Raw genomic sequence first — 20424 nt, 5'->3', positions numbered from 1 at the left:
CATCCGCAATGTTTCCACATTACACAGATCTATACTGAGCTAATATCCCCGAGCAACATCGCTGCCCGCTCCCTCCACACGGCACGCAGCCTGCGGCTTTGAAGTTTGCCCTTCCTGTCACGTTCCAGAATTCTGCAGCTATCTGACCCTTCGTCCAGTGATCACTCTGGGGGTTTGTTTCCTGGCACTGATTTACAGCGAGACTTTTCAACAAAGGCTTTTGAAGAGACATTGGTTTAAACTTGAGAGAGGCTGCACTCCGGCCGGCGAGACAGGAGCGTGGGACAGGGAAAGGGCTATGGCCCAATCTCACTGAATACACTGACAATGACTGAAAAAGAAAGGTGCTCATTTTGAGTCCAAAAATGAATCACGTTAACTGAGTGTTGTCCAACAGAAATCACTGACGAGTCCCGGGTGAGGCTGTGGTGACACTGTTTTTTCAACAAGCGCTCATTTTAACAGAAACCACCTCACTCACAGTACAAGTCAATGTGCTTCCCGGGAGTGTGTACTGAACAAATATTTGCCACTGTTCGGTGACCAAGGGAGGAGAGCAGCCACGAATGATCAAATAACACTCTCTCTAACTCTGCTTTTCCCTTTATCATTTCACCAACGATCGCACAGAAAGGTTAAAGTTCATGCGCGAGTTTGATCATTGCGATCACATGCCCAACGACCGTATCTATTACAGTCACCACCACTTAGAGCGGGCTGTAATGTGTGTACCGGTGAGTACGCTCACAGGTTTGTGGAGCTGTTGAGTTGGGAGTGGCTGAGCCAGTCACGTGATGTTCACAAGACTCAATAAAACCCCAGCCAGTTGGGTTCAGGGGATCCACGATGAGGCAGGTGGTTGTGAGCCTGGTGGATGAACCGGTAATGTGGTAATCCCCTGGGAGGACAGACCCACCAACATTAGCGTTCTCGACCAGGCCAACATCCCCAGCATCGAAGCACTGACCACACTCGACAAGCTCCGTTAGGCGAACCACATTGTCCACATGCCCGACACAAGACTCCCAAAGCAAGCGCTCTACTCGGAACTCCTACTTGGCAGGCGGGCCCCAGGTGGGCAGAGGAAACATTTCAAGGACACCCTCAAAGCCTCCTTGATAAGGTGCAACATCCCCATTGACACCTGGGAGTCCCTGGCCAAAGACTGCCCCAAGTACATGAAGTGCATCCAGGAGGGTGCTGAGCACCTCGAGTCTTGTCGGCGAGAGCATGCAGAAACCAAGCGCAGGCAGCGGACGGAGCGTGCGGCAAACCTGTCCCACCCACCCTTTCCCTCAACGACTATCTGTCCCATCTGTGACAGGGACTGTGGTTCTCGTATTGGACTGTTCAGCCACCTAAGGACTCACTTTTAGAGTGGAAGCAAGTCTTCCCCGATTCCGAGGGACTGCCTGTAATGAATGTGAAGCGTGATTGTTAAACCGTTGCTAATAAACCAACTAGTTGTTGATAGCAATGTGTTGCTATGAATTCTTAAGCAAAGAACCCATGAAGCAAATACATTACAGCTGCTTTATGCGATGACTGGTGTATAACGGGGGTAGCCTTATTACAGTATTAGACTATAAAGACTGGTGCTTCTGTGCAGCAACCTTTTCACCAACCATTCCCAACATGACTTGGGCCTGCACTTTTATTTAAACTCAGAACAACCTGTCCCACACCATCCACAGCAGGGGGGCTGTACTGCCAGTCCGCTGCCCCCCAGGGCTCCGCAAGAAGATTTCAGGGGCTCCGCGAGTTGGTTTGTCCCATCAATACACCAGGGTGACGATGGTGCTTATGGTGTAAACCTTTCGTCAGATGTGAGATGTTAACGAGAGTTTAGAAGAATGAGAGGTGATCTGATTGCAGTACTCAAGGTGTGGCCTCACCAATACCCTGTACAGTTGTAGCAGGGCTTCTCTGCTTTTATACTCTATCCCCCTTGCAATAAAGGCCAACATTCCATTTGCCTTCCTGATCACTTGCTGTACCTGCATACTAACCTTTTGTGTTTCACTCACAAAGACACCCAGGTCCCTCTGTACTGCAGCATTTTGTAATCTCTCTGCATTTTAATAATAATTTGCTTTTTTATTTTTCCTGCCAAAGTGCATGACCTCACATTTTCCCACATTATATTCCATCTGCCAAATTTTTGCTCACTCACTTAGCCTGTCTATATCCCTTCACAGATTCTTTGTGTCCTTCTCACAACTTGCTTTCCCACCCATCTTTGTATCATCAGCAAACATTACACTGACTAATTTTTATACAGAATAAATGCGTTGTGTTGTGTAATGGGGGGCCGTGGAATTTTATAACACAGGAGAGGCCTCAGAAGGAAAAATGTTGCGAACCCCTGATTTAGAAGGCGTTAGATCTCAAGTACACAATAGGTAACTGAATATTAATGAGGTTTTATTTACTTCTGTTTATTCTGGCCTTCAGTGCACCGTAACCAGGCGCGAGCTGGTGAGTAAGCTCAGCTGTGGATTCCCAAAATAAACAGAGCCCTTACAATGCAACTCAGAAACTAAGGTTAATGCACGTCCCAAACCCGCGACCTCCAACACCAAGAAGGACAGGGACAGCAGGCGCATGGGAACACCACCATCTCCACATTCCCCTCCAAGTCACACACCAGCCTGACTGGGAAATATATCTCCGTTCCTTCATTGTCAGAATTCTGGAACTCCCTCCCTAACAGCACTGTGGAGCACCTTCACCACACGGACTGCAGCGGTTCAAGAAAGTGGCTCATCACCACCTTCTCAAGGGGCAATTAGGGATGGGCAATAAATGCCAGCCTTGCCAGCGATGCCCACATCCCAGGAACGAATAAAAAACAATTATTGTCTATCTCCTTTGGGCGATACAAGCGATAGCCGTTTAAACTTAGACTTTAAGTGGTGGGGACTGTACTCAATTTTTTATTTATGAATCAGAAATTGGTCACATCTGGATGCCCAGTTGGGGGCAGGTGGTTAACGGCAGATTCTAAAACGCAGAAGCCCCAGTACCTTGTGCGCACTCTTCAAGTGATCGTAATAGACTTCCTCGATGGCTTGAAAATATATCACTCCTTTTAATTTGGTTTCATGTTTATCTGCAGAGAAGCAAAAGGGAATTGATCAATGCTGGAAAACCGTACGGTTAAATACTGCTCGTGATGAGGGCTAAACCCGCCCCCCCTCCCATCCCTGCCAATCAGCATCCCCCACAGTGTAAGCGTTTCGTCCCCAGCCATCAATCGCCATTGGTCTCCCATCTGAGCCCACGGGAGGGGGCGGGGCATCTGGTGGGAAGGGGCGGGGCTACCGGTGTGTGGGCGGGGCTTCCAGCGTGGGGGTGTGTGGCTTCTGGCATGAGGGGATGGGGCTTCTGGCAGGAGCAGCCATTGCCGCGGAGCCGAGGGGAGGGGGGGGGGTCCTGGCACAGGACAGCGGTCGGTGGATGGACCACTGCAGGGGGACACAGGGAAAGGGGAGCATGCCAAGGGTAGGAGGGGTGGGGGGAGTGGGAGGGGCAAGGCGAGAGGGAGGGGCAGAGGGAGTGGGAGGGGCGGGGAGAGTGGGAATGGGAGGGGCAGGGGGAGTGGGAGGGGCAGGGGTAGTGGGAGGGGCAGGGGGAATGGGAGGGGCAAGGCAAGAGGGAGGGGCAGGGGGAGTGGGGGGTGAGTGGGAGGGGCAGGAGGAGTGGGAGTGGGAGGGGCAGGGGGAATGGGAGGGGCAGGGGAAGTGCGAGGGGCAGGGGGAGTGGGAGGGGCAGGAGGAGTAGGAGGGGTAGGGGAGTGGGAGTGGCAAGGCGAGAGGGAGGGGCAGGGGGAATGGGAGGGGCAGGGGGAATGGGAGGGGCAGGGGGAATGGGAGGGGCAAGGCAAGAGTGGGGGTAGGGGGAGTGGGGGGTGAGTGGGAGGGGCAGGAGGAGTGGGAGTGGGAGGGGCAGGGGGAATGGGAGGGGCAGGGGAAGTGCGAGGGGCAGGGGGAGTGGGAGGGGCAGGAGTAGGAGGGGTAGGGGAGTGGGAGGGGCAAGGCGAGAGGGAGGGGCAGGGGGAATGGGAGGGGCAGGGGGAATGGGAGGGGCAAGGCAAGAGGGAGGGCAGGGGGAGTGGGGTGGGAGTGGGAGGGGCAGGGGGAGAGGGAGGGGCAAGGGAGAGGGCGTGGTGAGGGGGAGAGGGCAGGGAGCGAGGGAGAGGGTGGGGAGGGGGAGAGGGCGGGGCGAGTCGGCGAGGGCGAGGCGTGGGGGGAGAGGGCGGGGCGAGAGGGTAGAGGACGGGGCATGGGGAGAGTGGGCTGGGCGGGGGAGAGGGGATGGACGGGCGAAGGGGGAGAGGGCGCGGCGAGGGAAAGAGGGCAAATCAGGCCATTTCTGAGGTGGCACCAGGAAAGTGGCCGGACAAGGTGCTGGATTGTCATAAACCCCGCCAGGTGTGAACCTGCAACATGTGACCCCAGTCCCACACAACATGACTGACTCTGATTGGTCTGGGAAATGACCTGACAACTCAGCGGTTTGTGTAAACTTTCACTAGTTGGGGAAAAGGCCCATCACCAGCTCCTCAAGGCAGCTGAAGAAGCTCAGTAACTGTGCACTCGGCAGCGATAACATCGGGAGAACACAAGCCCATCGCCGAGCACAAGGCACTGTGGTCTCCCAGATAACATACACAGACTGGTGCAATGGGCAGGCACACGGCCGATGCAGTTTAACACAGAGACGTGCGAAGGGATATATTTTGTAATGAAGAACATGGAGAGGCAATATTAACTAAAGGGTGCAATTCTATTGGGGATATAGGAGCAGAGAGACCTGGGGTGTCTGCACACAAATCTTTGAAGGTGGCAGGGCAGGTTCAGGCTGTTGTTACAAAAAACATACAGGATCCTGGGCGTTATAAATAGAGGCATTGAGTATAACAGCAAGGAGGTTATGCTAAACCTTTATACATCACTGGTTAGGCCTCAGCTGGAGTGTTGTGGCCAATTCTGAATCACACTTTAGAAGGATGTGAAGGCCTGGGAGAGGGGGCAGAGGAGATCAACCAGAATGGTCCCAGGGATGAGGGACTTCAGTTCTGTGGAGAGACTGCAGAAGCTGGGGTTGTTCTCCTCGGAGCAGAGCAGGTTAAGGGGAGATTTGATCGAGGTGTTCAAAATCATGTCGCGTTTTTAGAGAGTAAGCAAGGAAAAACGGTTTCGACTGGCTGAGGGGGCATAACCAGAGGACACAGATTAAAGGTGATTGGCAAAAGAGCCAGAGGGGGAGATGAGCAGTATTTATTTTATGCCATGAGCTGTTGTGATCTGGAACGCACTGCCTGAAAGGGCAGTGGGAGCAGATTCAACAGTAATTTTCACAAGGGAATGGGATAAATATTTGAAGGGGAGATGTTGCAGGGCTGTGGGGAAAGGGCGGGGGAGTGGGACTAACTGGATCACTCTTTCACAGAGTCGGCACAGGCACGATGGGCCGAACGGCCGGGTCGTTTCCTGTAAAGTTCTGTAAGTTGGAGCCTGTTGCAAGGCGATTGCGCCCCTCGGCAGAACGTTGCAGAGCACCTACCTGCGTAATACGACAGTGTCCGTTTGGTTCGATCAAAGACAAACCAGCGTTTCTTCCAGGTTTTAATTTTGCCGCCCATTTTGACCAGGAACCCTCGACACGTCTTCTCGGTGAGGGACACATGGTAGCAGGTCTCCACGGTGTGGCCAGCCGCCTCGATGTGAGTTCGCAGATCAAAGTCCTCCTTTCGGACTGGGAGGTAGCGGGTTAGCGGTCTGGCCTGCAAGGGGAGGTTCACAAAAACAGCCGCTGACGTTTGCATTCAGTCTCTGTGTCAGCAACACGCAAACACCGTGTTGTCTCGCCTCACATGTCGCGCAGAATGCAGGCTGTGCTTTTAATTCAATGTTATTGACTGAGCAGAAACAGCAAGCTTATATATCACTCCGTGTCACATTGTTTACATGTTAACAGCTGTGCAAGGCCTTCCGATATCTCCACCCCCTCTCCTCCCGTCCCTCCTGACTCCTGCCCCTCCCCCTGACCTGCGCCTCGTGACTCCCACCACTGTCAGCCCGACTCTTCCCCCTCCCTCCCACTCATCCCGCCTAATCCCACTGCCCCACACTCTCTCTATAGCCCTGTATCAATCCCCAAGCTAATCCCACTGCCCCTCTCTCTCCCCACAGCCCTGTATCAATTCTAAACTAATCACATGGCCCCACACTCTCGCCCCAGAGCTCTGTATCAAATCAAAACTGATCCCACTGCCCCGCTCTCTCCCCATAAGCCCTATATCAATCCTAAACTAATCACACGGCCCCACACTCTCGCTCCATAGCCCTGTATCAATCCAAAACTAATCCCACTGCCATGCTCTCTCCCTATAGCCCTGTATCAATCCCAAACTAATCCCACTGCTCCGCTCTCTCCCCATAGCCCTGTATCAATCCCAAACTAATCCCACAGCCCCGCTCTCTCCGTAGCCCTGTATCATACCGAAACTAACCACACGCCCCACACTCTCTCCCCAGAGCCCTGTATCAATCCAAAACTGATCCCACTGCCCCGCTCTCTCCCCATAGCCCTGTATCAATCCCAAACTAATCCCACTGCCATGCTCTCTCCTCATAGCCCTGTATCAATCCCCAAATTAATCCCACTGCATCGCTCTCTCCCCATAGCCCTGCATCAATCCCAAACTAATCCCACTGCCCCGCTCTCTCCCCATAGCCCTGTATCAATCCCCACACCAATCCCACTGCCCCGCTCTCTCCCCATAGGCCTGTATCAATCCCCAAACTAATAACACTGTCCCACACTCTCTCCATAGCCCTGTATCAATCCCCAAACTAATCCCACTGACTCACTCTCTCCCCAGGGCCCTGTATCAATCCCAAACTAATCCCACTGCCTGGCTCTCTCCCCACGGCCCTGTATCAATCCCAAACTAATCGCACTGCCTCGCTCTCTCCCCACAGCTCTGTCTCAATCACAAACTAATCCCACTGCCGCGCTCTCTCCCCACAGCCCTGTATCAATCACAAACTAATCCCACTGCCGCGCTCTCTCCCCACAGCCCTGTATCAATCCCCAAACTAATCTCATTGCTTCGCAACCTCCCCATAGCCCTGTATCAATCCCAAACTAATCACACGGCCCCACACTCTCTCCCAGGGCCCTGTATCAATCCAAAACTGATCCCACTGCCCCGCTCTCTTCCCACAGCCTTGTATTAATGCCAACCTAATCCCACTGCCCCACTCTCTCCCCATTGCCCTGTATCAATCCCAAACTAATCCCACTGCCCCGCTCTCTCCCCATAGCCCTGTATCAATCCCCAAACTAATACCACTGCCCCACACTCTCTCCATAGCCCTGTATCAATCCCCAAACTAATCCCACTGCCTCACTCTCTCCCCAGGGCCCAGTATCAATCCCAAACTAATCCCACTGCCTGGCTCTCTCCCCACGGCCCTGTATCAATCCCAAACTAATCGCACTGCCTCGCTCTCTCCCCACAGCTCTGTATCAATCACAAACTAATCCCACTGCCGCGCTCTCTCCCCGTAGCCCAGTATCAATCCCAAACTAATCCCACTGCTTCGCTCTCTCCCCACAGCCCTGTATCAATCCCCAAACTAATCCCATTGCTTCACACTCTCTCCCCAGGACCCTGTATCAATGCAAAACTGATCCCACTGCCCCGCTCTCTTCCCACAGCCTTGTATTAATGCCAACCTAATCCCACTGCCCCACTCTCTCCCCATTGCCCTGTATCAATTCCAAACTAATCCCACTGCCCCGCTCTCTCCCCATAGCCCTGTATCAATCCTAAACTAATCACAGGGCCCCACACTCTCGCCCCAGAGCCCTGTATCAATCCAAAACTGATCCCACTGCCCCGCTCTCTCCCCATAGCCCTGTATCAATCCCACACTAATCCCACTTCCCCGCGCTCTCCCCATGACCCTGTATCAATCCCAAACTAATCTCACTGCCTCACTCTCTCCCCACGGCCCTATATCAATCCCAAACTAAACCCACTGCCCTGCCCTCTCCCCATAGCACTGCATCTATCCCAAACTAATCCCACTGCCACGCTCTCTTCCCAGAGCCCTGTATCAATCCCAAACTAATCCCACTGCCCCGCTCTCTCCCCAGAACCCTGCATCAATCCAAAACTGATCACACAGCCCCGCTCTCTTCCCATAACCTTGTATTAATACCAAACTAATCTTACTGCCCCACTCTTTCTCCATAGCCCTGAATCAATCCCCAAACTAATCCCACTGCCTCACTCTCTCCCCATAGCCCTGTATCAATCCCAAACTAATCCCACTACCTCACTCCCACCCCATAGCCCTGAATCAATCCCAAACTAATCCCACTGCCACGCTCTCCCCGTAGCTCTGTATCAATTCCAAACTAATCCCACTGCCCCACTCTCTCCCCAGAGCCCTGTATCAATCCAAAACTGATCACACAGCCCCGCTCTCTTCCCATAGCCTTGTATTAATGCCAAACTAATCCCACTGCCCCACCCTTTCTCCATAGCCCTGTATCAATCCCAAACTAATCCCACTACCTGGCTCTCTCCCCATGGCCCTTTATCATTCCCAAACTAATCTCACGGCCCCACACTCTCTCCCCATAGCCCTGCATCAATCCTAAACTAATTACACGGCACCACACTCTCTCCCCAGGACCCTGTATCAATCCAAAACCGATTTCACTGCCCCGCTCTCTTCCCACAGCTTTGTATTAATGCCAACCTAATCCCATTGTCACGCTCTCTCCCCATAGCCCTGTATCAATCCTAAACTAATCACAGGGCCCCACACTCTCGCCCCAGAGCCCTGTGTCAATCCAAAACTGATCCCACTGCCCCGCACTCTCCCTATAGCCCTGTTTCAATCCTAAACTAATCACATGGCTCCACACTCTCGCCCCATAGCCCTGTATCAATCCTAAACTAATCCCTTTGCCCCGCTCTCTCCCCATAGCCCTGTATCAATCCAAAACTAATCACAAGGCCCCACACTTTCGCCCCATAGCACTGTATCAATCCCAAACTAATCCCACTGCCGCACTCTTTTCCCATAGCCCTGTATCAATCCCAAACTAATCCCACTGCCTCGCTCTCTCCGCACAGCCCTGTATCAATCCCAAACTAATCCCACTGCCCCGCTCTTTCCCCATAGCCCTGTATCAATCCCAAACTAATCTCACTGCCTCGCTCTCTCCCCACAGCCCTGCATCAATCCTCAACTAATCACACGGCCCCACACTCTCGCCCCATAGTCCTGTATCAATCCCAAACTAATCTCACTGCCTCGCTCTCTCCCCACAGCCCTGCATCAATCCTCAACTAATCACACGGCCCCACACTCTCGCCCCATAGCCCTGTATCAATCCCAAACTAATCCCACTGCCCCACTCTCTTCCCATAGCCCTGTATCAATCCCAAACTAAGCCCACTGCCTCGCTCTCTCCCCACAGCCCTGCATCAATCCCAAACTAATCCCACGGCCACGCTGTCTTCCCATAGCCCTGTATCAATCCCAAACTAATCCCACTGGCCTGCTCTCTCCCCATAGCCCTGCATCAATCCTAAACTAATCACACGGCCCCACACTCTCTCCCCAGGGCCCTGTATCAATCCAAAACTGATCCCACTGCCCCGCTCTCTTCCCACAGCCTTGTATTAATGCCAACCTAATCCCACTGCCCCGCTCTCTCCCTATTGCCCTGTATCAATCCCAAACTAATCCCACTGCCCCGCTCTCTCCCCATAGCCCTGTATCAATCCTAAACTAATCACAGGGCCCCACACTCTCGCCCCAGAGCCCTGTATCAATCCAAAACTGATCCCACTGCCCCGCTCTCTCCCCACGACCCTGTATCAATCCCAAACTAATCCCACTGCCTCACTCTCTCCCCACGGCCCTGTATCAATCCCAAACTAAACACACTGCCCTGCCCTCTCCCCATAGCACTGCATCTATCCCAAACTAATCCCACTGCCACGCTCTCTTCCCATAGCCCTGTATCAATCCCAAACTAATCCCACTGCCCCGCTCTCTCCCCAGAACCCTGCATCAATCGAAAACTGATCACACAGCCCCGCTCTCTTCCCATAGCCTTGTATTAATGCCAAACTAATCTCACTGCCCTACACTTTCTCCATAGCCCTGTATCAATCCCCAAACTAATCCCACTGCCTCGCTCTCTCCCCATAGCCCTGTATCAATCCCAAACAAATCCCACTGCCTCGCTCCCACCCTATAGCCCTGAATCAATCCCAAACTAATCCCACTGCCCCGCTCACTCCCCAGAGCCCTGCATCAATCCAAAACTGATCACACAGCCCCGCTCTCTTCCCATAGCCTTGTATTAATGCCAAACTAATCCCACTGCCGCACCCTTTCTCCATAGCCCTGTATCAATCCCGAACTAATTCCACTGCCTGGCTCTCTCCCCATGGCCCTTTATCAATCCCAAACTAATCACACGGCCCCACACTCTCTCCCCAGGGCCCTGTATCAATCCAAAACTGATCCCACTGCCCCGCTCTCTTCCCACAGCCTTGTATTAATGCCAACCTAATCCCACTGCCCCGCTCTCTCCCTATTGCCCTGTATCAATCCCAAACTAATCCCACTGCCCCGCTCTCTCCCCATAGCCCTGTATCAATCCTAAACTAATCACAGGGCCCCACACTCTCGCCCCAGAGCCCTGTATCAATCCAAAACTGATCCCACTGCCCCGCTCTCTCCCCACGACCCTGTATCAATCCCAAACTAATCCCACTGCCCCGCTCTCTCCCCATAGCCCTGTATCAATCCTAAACTAAACACACTGCCCTGCCCTCTCCCCATAGCACTGCATCTATCCCAAACTAATCCCACTGCCACGCTCTCTTCCCATAGCCTTGTATCAATCCCAAACTAATCCCACTGCCCCGCTCTCTCCCCAGAACCCTGCATCAATCGAAAACTGATCACACGGCCCCACACTCTCTCCCCAGGACCCTGTATCAATCCAAATACGATTTCACTGCCCAGCTCTCTTCCCGCAGCATTGTATTAATGCCAACCTAATCCCACTGCCCCGCTCTCTCCCCATTGCCCTCTATCAATCCCAACCTAATCCCACTGCCCCGCTCTCTCCCCATTGCCCTCTATCAATCCTAAACTAATCCCACAGCCCCGCTCTCTCCCCATGACCCTGGATCAATCCCAAACAAATCCCACTGCCCCGCTCTCTCCCCACAGCCCTGTATCAATCCCAAACTTAAACCCATTGTCCTGCCCTCTCCCCATAGCACTGCATCTATCCCAAACTAATCCCACTGCCACGCTCTCTTCCAATAGCACTGTATCAATCCCCAAACTAATCCCACTACCTCACTCTCTCCCCAGGGCTCTGTATCAATCCCAAACTAATCCCACTGCCTGGCTCTCTCCCCACGGCCCTGTATCAATCCCAAACTAATCGCACTGCCTCGCTCTCTCCCCACAGCTCTGTATCAATCTCAAACTAATCCCACTGCCGCGCTCTCTCCCCGTAGCCCTGTATCAATCCCAAACTAATCCCACTGCCTCGCTCTCTCTCCACAGCCCTGTATCAATCCCAAACTAATCCCACTGCCACACTCTCTTCCCATAACCCTGTATCAATCCAAAACTAAACCCACTGCCCCGCTCTCTCCCCATAGCACTGCATCAATCCCAAACTAATCCCACTGCTCCGCTCTCTCCCCATAGCCCTGTATCAATCGCAAACTAATCCCACTGCCCCGCTCTCTCCCCACGACCCTGGATCAATCCCAAACAAATCCCACTGCCCCGCTCTCTCCCCACGACCCTGTTTCAATTCCAAACAAATCCCACTGCCTCGCTCTCTCTCCACGGCCCTGTATCAATCCCAAACTTAAACCCATTGTCCTGCCCTCTCCCCATAGCACTGCATCTATCCTAAACTGATCACACTGCCCCGCACTCTCCCCACAGCCTTGCATCAATCCCCAAACTAATCCCACTGCCTCACTCTCTCCACAGGGCCCTGTATCAAACCCCAAACTAATCCCACTGCCCTGCTCTCTCCCCAGAGCCCTGTATCAATCCAAAACTGATCACACTGCCCCGCTCTCTCCCTATAGCCCTGTTTCAATTCTAAACTAACCACATGGCCCCACACTCTCGCCCCATAGCCCTGTATCAATCCCAAACTTATCCCATTGCACCGCTCTCTCCCCACAGCCCTGTATCAATCGCAAACTAATCCCACGGCAACGCTGTTTTCCCATAGCCCTGTATCAATCCAAAACTAAACCCACTGCCCCGCCCTCTCCCCATAGCACTGCATCAATCCCCAAACCAATCCCATTGCCCCGCTCTCTTCCCACAGTGCTGTATCAATCCTAAACTAATCACACGGCCCCACACTTTCGCCCCATAGCACTGTATCAATCCCAAACTAATCCCACTGCCGCACTCTTTTCCCATAGCCCTGTATCAATCCCAAACTAATCCCACTGCCTCGCTCTCTCCGCACAGCCCTGTATCAATCCCAAACTAATCCCACTGCCCCGCTCTTTCCCCATAGCCCTGTATCAATCCCAAACTAATCTCACTGCCTCGCTCTCTCCCCACAGCCCTGCATCAATCCTCAACTAATCACACGGCCCCACACTCTCGCCCCATAGTCCTGTATCAATCCCAAACTAATCTCACTGCCTCGCTCTCTCCCCACAGCCCTGCATCAATCCTCAACTAATCACACGGCCCCACACTCTCGCCCCATAGCCCTGTATCAATCCCAAACTAATCCCACTGCCCCACTCTCTTCCCATAGCCCTGTATCAATCCCAAACTAAGCCCACTGCCTCGCTCTCTCCCCACAGCCCTGCATCAATCCCAAACTAATCCCACGGCCACGCTGTCTTCCCATAGCCCTGTATCAATCCCAAACTAATCCCACTGGCCTGCTCTCTCCCCATAGCCCTGCATCAATCCTAAACTAATCACACGGCCCCACACTCTCTCCCCAGGGCCCTGTATCAATCCAAAACTGATCCCACTGCCCCGCTCTCTTCCCACAGCCTTGTATTAATGCCAACCTAATCCCACTGCCCCGCTCTCTCCCTATTGCCCTGTATCAATCCCAAACTAATCCCACTGCCCCGCTCTCTCCCCATAGCCCTGTATCAATCCTAAACTAATCACAGGGCCCCACACTCTCGCCCCAGAGCCCTGTATCAATCCAAAACTGATCCCACTGCCCCGCTCTCTCCCCACGACCCTGTATCAATCCCAAACTAATCCCACTGCCTCACTCTCTCCCCACGGCCCTGTATCAATCCCAAACTAAACACACTGCCCTGCCCTCTCCCCATAGCACTGCATCTATCCCAAACTAATCCCACTGCCACGCTCTCTTCCCATAGCCCTGTATCAATCCCAAACTAATCCCACTGCCCCGCTCTCTCCCCAGAACCCTGCATCAATCGAAAACTGATCACACAGCCCCGCTCTCTTCCCATAGCCTTGTATTAATGCCAAACTAATCTCACTGCCCTACACTTTCTCCATAGCCCTGTATCAATCCCCAAACTAATCCCACTGCCTCGCTCTCTCCCCATAGCCCTGTATCAATCCCAAACAAATCCCACTGCCTCGCTCCCACCCTATAGCCCTGAATCAATCCCAAACTAATCCCACTGCCCCGCTCACTCCCCAGAGCCCTGCATCAATCCAAAACTGATCACACAGCCCCGCTCTCTTCCCATAGCCTTGTATTAATGCCAAACTAATCCCACTGCCGCACCCTTTCTCCATAGCCCTGTATCAATCCCGAACTAATTCCACTGCCTGGCTCTCTCCCCATGGCCCTTTATCAATCCCAAACTAATCACACGGCCCCACACTCTCTCCCCAGGGCCCTGTATCAATCCAAAACTGATCCCACTGCCCCGCTCTCTTCCCACAGCCTTGTATTAATGCCAACCTAATCCCACTGCCCCGCTCTCTCCCTATTGCCCTGTATCAATCCCAAACTAATCCCACTGCCCCGCTCTCTCCCCATAGCCCTGTATCAATCCTAAACTAATCACAGGGCCCCACACTCTCGCCCCAGAGCCCTGTATCAATCCAAAACTGATCCCACTGCCCCGCTCTCTCCCCACGACCCTGTATCAATCCCAAACTAATCCCACTGCCCCGCTCTCTCCCCATAGCCCTGTATCAATCCTAAACTAAACACACTGCCCTGCCCTCTCCCCATAGCACTGCATCTATCCCAAACTAATCCCACTGCCACGCTCTCTTCCCATAGCCTTGTATCAATCCCAAACTAATCCCACTGCCCCGCTCTCTCCCCAGAACCCTGCATCAATCGAAAACTGATCACACGGCCCCACACTCTCTCCCCAGGACCCTGTATCAATCCAAATACGATTTCACTGCCCAGCTCTCTTCCCGCAGCATTGTATTAATGCCAACCTAATCCCACTGCCCCGCTCTCTCCCCATTGCCCTCTATCAATCCCAACCTAATCCCACTGCCCCGCTCTCTCCCCATTGCCCTCTATCAATCCTAAACTAATCCCACAGCCCCGCTCTCTCCCCATGACCCTGGATCAATCCCAAACAAATCCCACTGCCCCGCTCTCTCCCCACAGCCCTGTATCAATCCCAAACTTAAACCCATTGTCCTGCCCTCTCCCCATAGCACTGCATCTATCCCAAACTAATCCCACTGCCACGCTCTCTTCCAATAGCACTGTATCAATCCCCAAACTAATCCCACTACCTCACTCTCTCCCCAGGGCTCTGTATCAATCCCAAACTAATCCCACTGCCTGGCTCTCTCCCCACGGCCCTGTATCAATCCCAAACTAATCGCACTGCCTCGCTCTCTCCCCACAGCTCTGTATCAATCTCAAACTAATCCCACTGCCGCGCTCTCTCCCCGTAGCCCTGTATCAATCCCAAACTAATCCCACTGCCTCGCTCTCTCTCCACAGCCCTGTATCAATCCCAAACTAATCCCACTGCCACACTCTCTTCCCATAACCCTGTATCAATCCAAAACTAAACCCACTGCCCCGCTCTCTCCCCATAGCACTGCATCAATCCCAAACTAATCCCACTGCTCCGCTCTCTCCCCATAGCCCTGTATCAATCGCAAACTAATCCCACTGCCCCGCTCTCTCCCCACGACCCTGGATCAATCCCAAACAAATCCCACTGCCCCGCTCTCTCCCCACGACCCTGTTTCAATTCCAAACAAATCCCACTGCCTCGCTCTCTCTCCACGGCCCTGTATCAATCCCAAACTTAAACCCATTGTCCTGCCCTCTCCCCATAGCACTGCATCTATCCTAAACTGATCACACTGCCCCGCACTCTCCCCACAGCCTTGCATCAATCCCCAAACTAATCCCACTGCCTCACTCTCTCCACAGGGCCCTGTATCAAACCCCAAACTAATCCCACTGCCCTGCTCTCTCCCCAGAGCCCTGTATCAATCCAAAACTGATCACACTGCCCCGCTCTCTCCCTATAGCCCTGTTTCAATTCTAAACTAACCACATGGCCCCACACTCTCGCCCCATAGCCCTGTATCAATCCCAAACTTATCCCATTGCACCGCTCTCTCCCCACAGCCCTGTATCAATCGCAAACTAATCCCACGGCAACGCTGTTTTCCCATAGCCCTGTATCAATCCAAAACTAAACCCACTGCCCCGCCCTCTCCCCATAGCACTGCATCAATCCCCAAACCAATCCCATTGCCCCGCTCTCTTCCCACAGTGCTGTATCAATCCTAAACTAATCACACGGCCCCACACTTTCGCCCCATAGCACTGTATCAATCCCAAACTAATCCCACTGCCGCACTCTTTTCCCATAGCCCTGTATCAATCCCAAACTAATCCCACTGCCTCGCTCTCTCCGCACAGCCCTGTATCAATCCCAAACTAATCCCACTCTTTCCCCATAGCCCTGTATCAATCCCAAACTAATCTCACTGCCTCGCTCTCTCCCCACAGCCCTGCATCAATCCTCAACTAATCACACGGCCCCACACTCTCGCCCCATAGTCCTGTATCAATCCCAAACTAATCTCACTGCCTCGCTCTCTCCCCACAGCCCTGCATCAATCCTCAACTAATCACACGGCCCCACACTCTCGCCCCATAGCCCTGTATCAATCCCAAACTAATCCCACTGCCCCACTCTCTTCCCATAGCCCTGTATCAATCCCAAACTAAGCCCACTGCCTCGCTCTCTCCCCACAGCCCTGCATCAATCCCAAACTAATCCCACGGCCACGCTGTCTTCCCATAGCCCTGTATCAATCCCAAACTAATCCCACTGGCCTGCTCTCTCCCCATAGCCCTGCATCAATCCTAAACTAATCACACGGCCCCACACTCTCTCCCCAGGGCCCTGTATCAATCCAAAACTGATCCCACTGCCCCGCTCTCTTCCCACAGCCTTGTATTAATGCCAACCTAATCCCACTGCCCCGCTCTCTCCCTATTGCCCTGTATCAATCCCAAACTAATCCCACTGCCCCGCTCTCTCCCCATAGCCCTGTATCAATCCTAAACTAATCACAGGGCCCCACACTCTCGCCCCAGAGCCCTGTATCAATCCAAAACTGATCCCACTGCCCCGCTCTCTCCCCACGACCCTGTATCAATCCCAAACTATTCCCACTGCCTCACTCTCTCCCCACGGCCCTGTATCAATCCCAAACTAAACACACTGCCCTGCCCTCTCCCCATAGCACTGCATCTATCCCAAACTAATCCCACTGCCACGCTCTCTTCCCATAGCCCTGTATCAATCCCAAACTAATCCCACTGCCCCGCTCTCTCCCCAGAACCCTGCATCAATCGAAAACTGATCACACAGCCCCGCTCTCTTCCCATAGCCTTGTATTAATGCCAAACTAATCTCACTGCCCTACACTTTCTCCATAGCCCTGTATCAATCCCCAAACTAATCCCACTGCCTCGCTCTCTCCCCATAGCCCTGTATCAATCCCAAACAAATCCCACTGCCTCGCTCCCACCCTATAGCCCTGAATCAATCCCAAACTAATCCCACTGCCCCGCTCACTCCCCAGAGCCCTGCATCAATCCAAAACTGATCACACAGCCCCGCTCTCTTCCCATAGCCTTGTATTAATGCCAAACTAATCCCACTGCCGCACCCTTTCTCCATAGCCCTGTATCAATCCCGAACTAATTCCACTGCCTGGCTCTCTCCCCATGGCCCTTTATCAATCCCAAACTAATCACACGGCCCCACACTCTCTCCCCAGGGCCCTGTATCAATCCAAAACTGATCCCACTGCCCCGCTCTCTTCCCACAGCCTTGTATTAATGCCAACCTAATCCCACTGCCCCGCTCTCTCCCTATTGCCCTGTATCAATCCCAAACTAATCCCACTGACCCGCTCTCTCCCCATAGCCCTGTATCAATCCTAAACTAATCACAGGGCCCCACACTCTCGCCCCAGAGCCCTGTATCAATCCAAAACTGATCCCACTGCCCCGCTCTCTCCCCACGACCCTGTATCAATCCCAAACTAATCCCACTGCCCCGCTCTCTCCCCATAGCCCTGTATCAATCCTAAACTAAACACACTGCCCTGCCCTCTCCCCATAGCACTGCATCTATCCCAAACTAATCCCACTGCCACGCTCTCTTCCCATAGCCCTGTATCAATCCCAAACTAATCCCACTGCCCCGCTCTCTCCCCAGAACCCTGCATCAATCGAAAACTGATCACACGGCCCCACACTCTCTCCCCAGGACCCTGTATCAATCCAAATACGATTTCACTGCCCAGCTCTCTTCCCGCAGCATTGTATTAATGCCAACCTAATCCCACTGCCCCGCTCTCTCCCCATTGCCCTCTATCAATCCCAACCTAATCCCACTGCCCCGCTCTCTCCCCATTGCCCTCTATCAATCCTAAACTAATCCCACAGCCCCGCTCTCTCCCCATGACCCTGGATCAATCCCAAACAAATCCCACTGCCCCGCTCTCTCCCCACAGCCCTGTATCAATCCCAAACTTAAACCCATTGTCCTGCCCTCTCCCCATAGCACTGCATCTATCCCAAACTAATCCCACTGCCACGCTCTCTTCCAATAGCACTGTATCAATCCCCAAACTAATCCCACTACCTCACTCTCTCCCCAGGGCTCTGTATCAATCCCAAACTAATCCCACTGCCTGGCTCTCTCCCCACGGCCCTGTATCAATCCCAAACTAATCGCACTGCCTCGCTCTCTCCCCACAGCTCTGTATCAATCTCAAACTAATCCCACTGCCGCGCTCTCTCCCCGTAGCCCTGTATCAATCCCAAACTAATCCCACTGCCTCGCTCTCTCTCCACAGCCCTGTATCAATCCCAAACTAATCCCACTGCCACACTCTCTTCCCATAACCCTGTATCAATCCAAAACTAAACCCACTGCCCCGCTCTCTCCCCATAGCACTGCATCAATCCCAAACTAATCCCACTGCTCCGCTCTCTCCCCATAGCCCTGTATCAATCGCAAACTAATCCCACTGCCCCGCTCTCTCCCCACGACCCTGGATCAATCCCAAACAAATCCCACTGCCCCGCTCTCTCCCCACGACCCTGTTTCAATTCCAAACAAATCCCACTGCCTCGCTCTCTCTCCACGGCCCTGTATCAATCCCAAACTTAAACCCATTGTCCTGCCCTCTCCCCATAGCACTGCATCTATCCTAAACTGATCACACTGCCCCGCACTCTCCCCACAGCCTTGCATCAATCCCCAAACTAATCCCACTGCCTCACTCTCTCCACAGGGCCCTGTATCAAACCCCAAACTAATCCCACTGCCCTGCTCTCTCCCCAGAGCCCTGTATCAATCCAAAACTGATCACACTGCCCCGCTCTCTCCCTATAGCCCTGTTTCAATTCTAAACTAATCACATGGCCCCACACTCTCGCCCCATAGCCCTGTATCAATCCCAAACTTATCCCATTGCACCGCTCTCTCCCCACAGCCCTGTATCAATCGCAAACTAATCCCACGGCAACGCTGTTTTCCCATAGCCCTGTATCAATCCAAAACTAAACCCACTGCCCCGCCCTCTCCCCATAGCACTGCATCAATCCCCAAACCAATCCCATTGCCCCGCTCTCTTCCCACAGTGCTGTATCAATCCTAAACTAATCACACGGCCCCACACTCTCGCCCCATAGCCCTGTATCAATCCAAAACTAATCCCACTGCCCCACTCTCTTCCCATGGCCCTGTATCAATCCCAAACTAATCCCACTGCCTCGCTCTCTCCGCACAGCCCTGTATCAATCCCAAACTAATCCCACTGCCCCGCTCTTTCCCCATAGCCCTGTATCAATCCCAAACTAATCCCACTGCCTCGCTCTCTCCCCACGGCCCTGTATCAATCCCAAACTAAACCCACTGCCCTGCCCTCTCCCCATAGCACTGCATCTATCCCAAACTAATCCCACTGCCACGCTCTCTTCCCGTAGCTCTGTATCAATCCCAAATTAATCCCACTGCCCCGCTCTCTCCCCAGAGCCCTGCATCAATCCAAAACTGATCACACAGCCCCGCTCTCTTCCCATAGCCCTGTATCAATCCCAAACTAATCCCACTGCCTGGCTCTCTCCCCATGGCCCTGTATCGATCCCAAACTAATCACACAGCCCCACACTCTCTCCCCATAGCCCTGCATCAATCCTAAACGAATCACACGGCCCCACACTCTCTCCCCAGGGCCCTGTATCAATCCAAAACCGATTTCACTGCCCCGCTCTCTTCCCACAGCCTTTTATTAATGCCAACCTAATCCCACTGCCCTGCTCTCTCCCCATTGCCCTCTATCAATCCCAAACTAATCCCACTGCCCCGCTCTCTCCAAATAGCCCTGTATCAATCCTAAACTAATCACAGGGCACTACACTCTCGCCCCAGAGCCCTGTGTCAATGCCAAACTAATCCCACTGCCCCGCTCTCTCCCTATAGCCCTGTTTCAATCCTAAACTAATCACAGGGCCCCACACTCTCGCCCCAGAGCCCTGTATCAATCCCAAACTAATCTCACTGCCCCGCTCTCTCCCCATAGCCCTGTATCAATCCCAAACTAATCCCACTGCCCCGCTCTCTCCCCATAGCACTGCATCTATCCCAAACTAATCCCACTGCCTCGCTCTCTCCCCATTGCCCTGTATCAATCCTCAACTAGTCACACGGCCCCACACTCTCTCCCCATAGCCCTGTATCAATCCAAAACTGATCCCACTGCCCCACACTCTCCCCATAGCTCTGTTTCAATCCTAAACGAATCACACGGCCCCATACTCTCGCCCCACAGCCCTGTATCA

General features: G+C 53.3%; 2 protein-coding genes across 6 annotated transcripts in view; one reads left to right on the top strand and one right to left on the bottom strand.

Moving 5' to 3' along the window:
- adprhl1 (ADP-ribosylhydrolase like 1) overlaps positions 1-1473 on the top strand; it is a 201623-nt gene extending 200150 nt beyond the window's left edge. For both annotated transcript variants that reach the window (XR_011595910.1, XM_070894183.1), the window contains one exon: positions 28-1473. Coding sequence is in view for 1 of the 2 variants with exons in the window: in XM_070894183.1 (XP_070750284.1) it covers positions 28-38 (11 nt within the window). In the remaining variant the exon portion in view is untranslated. The remainder of the gene's footprint in view (positions 1-27) is intronic.
- phldb2b (pleckstrin homology-like domain, family B, member 2b) overlaps positions 1-20424 on the bottom strand; it is a 457175-nt gene that overhangs the window by 4402 nt on the left and 432349 nt on the right. For all 4 annotated transcript variants that reach the window (XM_070894178.1, XM_070894179.1, XM_070894180.1 and 1 more), the window contains 2 exons: positions 5569-5788; positions 3027-3112 (listed from right to left, as the gene is read on the bottom strand). In XM_070894178.1, coding sequence (XP_070750279.1) covers positions 3027-3112; positions 5569-5788 — 306 coding nt within the window. The remainder of the gene's footprint in view (positions 1-3026; positions 3113-5568; positions 5789-20424) is intronic.

This window comes from Pristiophorus japonicus, chromosome 11 (genome assembly GCF_044704955.1).
Source record: "Pristiophorus japonicus isolate sPriJap1 chromosome 11, sPriJap1.hap1, whole genome shotgun sequence".
Classification (NCBI taxonomy): Eukaryota; Metazoa; Chordata; class Chondrichthyes; family Pristiophoridae; genus Pristiophorus; species Pristiophorus japonicus.
This window is presented reverse-complemented; position numbering and strand designations above follow the sequence as displayed.